Here is a 6,000-nt window from a genome sequence, read left to right on the forward strand (position 1 = left end):
ATTAGAATTAGAAGCCACCAGCTCTATGTTCACCTCTATGCCTAAATCATGACTCAAGTCCAGATTTGGAAGAGGGGGATAGTCAGAAAACTGAAGAAGGAAAATTATTCTTATAAAAAGTTGTTTAAAGAGAACTTTATGAAACAGCATACGCCCTCTCTTAGGAGAGTAGTGCAGAGACAAAATGCTGTCCTTGCCCAGTAAGTAACTGACCTTTAGGCTTGCCTCACTCATCCTGTGACTAATTCAGCCCTCCCATCATAAACGTGCACATTCATTTCCCTCCCCATGTGATTTCCCACTAGGCTACTCTTTTATGCCACACTCAACTTTACCATGTGATAAGACTATTCTCAGGAATTAAGTTCCCTCCCTAGGACACTATGATGACTGCATAAATTCAAATGACCTAAAATAAAAATGTTACTTTGCAAATTTGACCACAAAAGGCACAGTGGCATCTCGCAACAAGCCACAGAACAGAGCAAATGGCACTGTATTTTTCTTCAAAATGAAATTGTATCAAATAGCTCAGACATACATCTAATACATCTATAGTTGCAGAGTTTCGCTCTTCCCAAGACCCCACAAGGTTCACCTTCCTAGTCTCCCAGTACAGGAGTTGTAGCCAACACCTCTGAGCCCGGTAAGGACCCTCTCTTTGAAGGTCTGTTCATGTGATGAGCACCTACCACATGCCAGATGCTGTATTAGGCTTTGGGGGAGAGAGAAGACATCATTCTGTTCCTCAAGGAGCTCAAAATTGAAAGAGGACAAAAGAGGGTGGCCAGTCTCTGGTGAGAGCGTGCTCTTGCTATTTGTGTAATGGAATGGGCAAGAAAACAAGCCAACTTAGAGGTGAAAAAATCCTCTATAGAATCACAACTATAGTCACAGAGTGGTCTCATTCCAGCAATGAATCAAATTAGTTTTACCAAATTTACTGTTCATGAGTCCCTGGCCCCTAATGGGTGCTTAATAAATGTGTTGAATAAAGAAATGAAAGAAAGTCGAAATCTGTCCATGAGCCTTATGAGATCTCCAAGTATAATGAGAAAACTGGGGCCAAGGCAATGTTTCCTGCCAAGACAAGCACGGAACTACAGTTCTACTCATTCTTCATAGATGTTGGCTAGTGGAACGAAATGGTTACACAACCATTATCCACAATGACTACACCTGAGCCCAGCCCAGGACCTGCCCAAGTCACAAGATGATCAAATCATCAGTACTTATTCAAAGGCAAAATTTTTCATGTATTGCAAAACCAAGCTTTAAGTATATTTTTCTTGCTGAAGATTCATTCATGACCATAGCTAGAACTGACACTTGAGTGATAGGTGGTAAGTGGCCGTTTCCAGCCTCCCATCTTCCCTTCAACGTACTCCGGGTAGTCAGGGAGCCACGGCAAGGGGTCATGACAGGCTTCTCAGTGCTCCAGACCTGGACTTGAATCCTGTTTCCACCAGTTACTCTGCGACCTTGGGCACAGTCCCCAGCGGGGACTAATTACCTGTGTAAAGGAGCTTCATAATACTACCAGCGTCACAGTTGTTCCAAGGGTTAAATGAGATAATGCTGGAAAAGTCCTTTCCATAATACCTCATACATTTCCAATTGCAACACATTCTAAGCCTCTTTTTTTCTTTAACATTCAACTTAATGGGGGAAAAACAGTTACCAAATGACAGGAGGAAGTTGACTGTTTAAGCTGCAACTATTGTCTTATAAAGAAATGGCCCCTCCTTAAAACCTGTTACAGTAATTATCTTTCCAAGAAGTTGTTGCTCTGTAATCTGAGTAACCATGTGCCAACTGCAGTTCACTTTCCTATGGGACAAGTTGGAAATTTTCCTTTAGTACAAAGCATATTCATTCATAGGCTGCCAAGAGTAACTCTTTGACAAGTGCAGGAAGAAATGAACTATGTTCTAAAGTTGCAGATCTACTACTAAAATAGAAGAAATTAAGTAATCAAACATATCTAAGTAAGAAAGTTTTAAGATTTTTTTCTTTTTTTTTAATTTTTAAAAGATTTTATTTATTTATTTTAGAGAAAGGGAGGGAGAGAAATATCAATGTGCGGTTGCCTCTTGCGCATGTGCCCCACCCTGGAGACTTGGCCTGCAACCCAGGCATGTGCCCTGACTGGGAATCAAACCTGCAACCCTTTGGTTCGCAGTCTGGTGCTCAGTCCACTGAGGCACACCAGCCAGGGCAAGATTTTTTGACTAGGTAAAATAAGATAACCAGAGTTAAAATTAAGCTGACCTACTAAAGAGAAATAAAATCTATTCAATATGTATTAAGTGCTCCCTGTATAGCCCTGGCTAGTGTGGCTCAGTGGATTGAGCATGAGACTGTGAACTCAAAGGTCACCAGTTCGATTCCTGGTCAGGGCACAAGCCTGGGTTGTGGGCCAAGTCTCCCACTGGGGGCGAACTGGGGATATATGAGGCAACCAATCAATGTTTCCCTAGCACATTGATGTTTCATTCTCTCCCTCCTTTCTCCGCTCTCTAAAAATAAGTAAATACATAATTAAAAATTTTTTTTAAAAAAGTGCTCCCTGCCCTGGCTGGCGTGGTTCAGTGGATTGAGCACCAGCCTGCGAACCAAAGGGTCACAAAGGGTTCGATTCTCAGTGAGGGCACATGCCTGGGGTGCAGGCCAGGTCCTCAGTAGGGGGTGCATGACAGAACCACACACTGATGTTTCTCTCCCTCTTTCTCCCTCCCTTTCCCTCTCTCTAAGAATAAATAAAATCTTTCTTAAAAAAGTGCTCCTTGTAGACAAGTGTTTATTTGTTGTGTTGACCAAGACATTTTAAAGAATACAAAGATGAACTAGACTTAAAAGGAGTTCCCTGCTCTCAAGTACAGCAGATAAAGAATTATAACACGAAGCAAGTATTAAGAGCTACTAAGAGACATACGAAAAGTGCTATAGAAAGGGGGAGAAATTCTGACTAACAGGTTTAGGAAGACTAAAGAGAGATGGTAGTTGAGCCACTATTTGGAGGCACAGTAGAATTTCAAGAAGGTAGGAGGCATAGGGCGGAAGCATTTCCATCGGATGAAAGACCATGAATAAAAGAAAACTTGTGTTCTTTATGAGACAAAGGTGAGAAGCTTGGAGAGGTTATTGGTCTCGTGAAAGTTGAACTGGATATGCAAATTGAATGAGCAATGTCCAGGAAATTATTTCAATACCTTTAACTTTATACACTTCCTTATGACAGTTCTTATCTACTGTAGTCTTTGTGAGAAAGCGAGCAATTATTTTTGAGTCATAATTACAACGTGGAACGGTATCACTGGAATGACTCCTGGGAATCACCTTGGGAGTGAAGGACTTATTCAGCAAATCTATTATCTGCATTTTGCAGGGAGTGGTTTAACAAGCTCTTCCCTTATAACCATAGGAAAAAAGACTTTGCTAAACCATTCTTAAGATTTTCTTCACTTTGTAAAGGATCCCCACGTCCTTTATTTACCTGTGAAGCATTCTTTCTTTAGTTGTTTCTTAAGGAGCAGAAAATTTTATTGATCAACTTTTACACATCATACTTTTAAGCAGGATGGGAATCTCCTGAACTTGCACCTTAGCTTACTCATCGAGATCATGCCATACAGAGCCCAATAAACAGAAACCAACTTTCAAAGGCTCATGGACGTCTCTTAGGCGACAGAATGTGAGGGACCAGGAACAACCTGCAGTGGATAAAGAAGATTGCAGGGCCACGTGGAGAGCAAGAGGGAAGAGTCAAAAGGAAGACACGCACAGTTAGGCTGGCTCCTAAAAAGCCTATAAGGCTATAAAATATTTTACGGGCTTTCATAGAAGGCAATAGCTGTATAAACTTGAAAACAATCACCATGTTTGATTTGGCCCCCAAGGTGCTTTACGAAGTAGTTGCCAATATTCATGAGCAGGAAGATTTCATTGAAAACTCAAGATGATCACCTTTTCTTACAGAATTGGAAGATCTGGCAACACTGCCCTTGTGTTCCGGCTTGGCAACTATAGACTGTTCCACTGGCCTGGGTCTGCTCCCTCCAGTGCGCCCAGTGAACTCTACCTGCTTGGCCCCTGCAGGAATTTGCGTGGGCAATTCTTGAATATGGCTTCAAAACTCAACCCACAAGTTAGTTAGCAATTGGGTGTCTTAATGGCCCTTTCTTCATTTTAAATACACAATGATGACTATATATTAATCAAATCTAGTTAGGCAAACATTCTTACTTATGATTCAGGATTACTTTATAAACATTTATGAAAATAAGACAAAGTGAAACCTGCCCTGGTGATCAAAAGATAAACAATGTAAGAGATTGTAGAACTACGTCTTGGCAGCTCAAAGTAAGGTAAGTCATGAAGTAAGGTTCAAACTAAAACTGCACTGCAAGCGTAGAAATGGGTGCAGTATCAAAAGGAAGGTGCAAATGAAGGTTTTAGTCAAGTGGTCAGCTAAACAGAAGTTTGGAAAAACATGTACATTATATGTATAAGGTATACACATAGTATACATCCACATACATATAGATACTAAATAATGCACGAAAATATGATTGGAGGTAAAGTAATGAAGATGGAGCTAAATAATTATTAAACATTTACATCAACTTGTGAGGTTAGTTCACTGTCCGTTAAAGCATGGGTTCCTAACCAACAACCGTTTAGTTAAATTACTTTAAAATTATCTTACTGAACTCAGAACTAGATCGATCAGTTTAAGAGTAAAGGTGCCTAGCAGTCACTTAAATAGCAGTCGCTTAAATAGCACTCTGGAACGGTAAATAAAAAGAGAAATAGAATTTCCTTGTCATTTTACACTGTGGAGCATGAAGCGTTTGTAATAGGCAAAGTATCAGAACTGAAATTTGCGAGTCTAAAATTAAGTAAAGATTCTGATAAAGGCAATGGTACAGTCTTTTTCCTAATGTGTTCAGCGCCTCCCCCCGGCTCCCCCGTAGCATTCTACCGTCTACAATTTCTGTAAGAGAGGATGACAACGCATCATCACCCTAATACTATATTTGTTCTACCTCTCCAAAGGACGTTCTGTTAGGCTCTCACAGCCGTGACACAGCTTTCCCCCCATCCAAGGACGTCCTGCGCCCCGCAGGCCAAATGCTCTAGGGGAAGACCGCAGCAGCGGTCAATGTGACCACCTGTCCCTGGCTGCAGGCGGACGGCTCCGCACGGATGCTCGCTGATTCCTAGTTCCTTTTGGGGAGGAGTCCCCCATTAGTAGGTGACCCCGCTCCACCACCGAGGGCTGCTCAGCTCGGCCGCCGGGGTCTCAAGAAGCCGAGGTTCCCAGGCCCAGCGGGGCAGCCCCAGCGTGGCAGGTCCTGCTGTGGGGGCCTTGGCCTCCTTCCCTTGCCTAGAGGCAGGGAGTCCGGGGGCCCGAGGGAGGCGCGGGATGGGGACGTGACACCCAGCGCCGGCGTCCCGGGGCTCCCGCCCCGGCTCAGCTCCTCAAATGTCACCCGGGCTCACCAAAAAGCGCGTCGAGCTGGTGCCCTGGTCCACTGCCCCCACCAACGGCCCCAAAACTGCTTTCTTCGCGGCTGCCATGAAACCAGCTTCGGGTAGGCTGGAGATCGTGGCCGGTTTCCCAGGTGACGGCGGCCAGCGGAGGAGGGGAAGGCGGCGTGTGACCGCAAAATGATCAGTCGGTGCTCCAGACAGCCCCTTTACCCGCGCGAGTCTACTCACTCCGCCCCTCCGGCCCAAGCCCGTCCCCAACCGCGTTCCCCAGGACTCCAGAGGCGTGGCGGCAGGGGCGCTGTCTGGGAGACCAACCAATTGGCAAACGCAGAAAGACACTGAACGTCCGGACAATCGGAGGGCTCTGGGACGTCACGGAGGCGGGGCCTGGGCGCGGCGGAGGCGGTGGCCCGCGCGGTAGATCACGTGGGACCCGGCGGCGGCAGCGGAGCCAACCTGCTGCAGGGCCGGGAGCGGAGGCGGGTCCTGCCTATTGGCAGGGAG

At 44.9% G+C, this 6,000-nt stretch overlaps 1 protein-coding gene across 3 annotated transcripts in view; it reads right to left on the reverse strand.

The window, feature by feature from the left end:
* The window catches only part of GK (glycerol kinase), a 68,797-nt gene extending 63,011 nt beyond the window's left edge, over positions 1–5,786 (reverse strand). Inside the window, exon 1 of one of the 3 annotated variants that reach the window (XM_054566584.1) lies at positions 5,506–5,783. In XM_054566584.1, the coding sequence (XP_054422559.1) occupies positions 5,506–5,583 (78 nt within the window). In that variant the 5' untranslated portion in view covers positions 5,584–5,783. Of the gene's footprint in view, positions 1–5,505 lie in introns of all 3 variants that reach the window. The other 2 variants (XM_054566582.1, XM_054566583.1) reach the window with 2 other exon arrangements.
* Between the last annotated feature and the right edge of the window lie 214 nt (positions 5,787–6,000).

Source organism: Pteronotus mesoamericanus, unplaced genomic scaffold (assembly GCF_021234165.1).
Source record: "Pteronotus mesoamericanus isolate MK-2021 breed Mesoamerican mustached bat unplaced genomic scaffold, CSHL_Meso_final contig_173, whole genome shotgun sequence".
Classification (NCBI taxonomy): domain Eukaryota; kingdom Metazoa; phylum Chordata; class Mammalia; order Chiroptera; family Mormoopidae; genus Pteronotus; species Pteronotus mesoamericanus.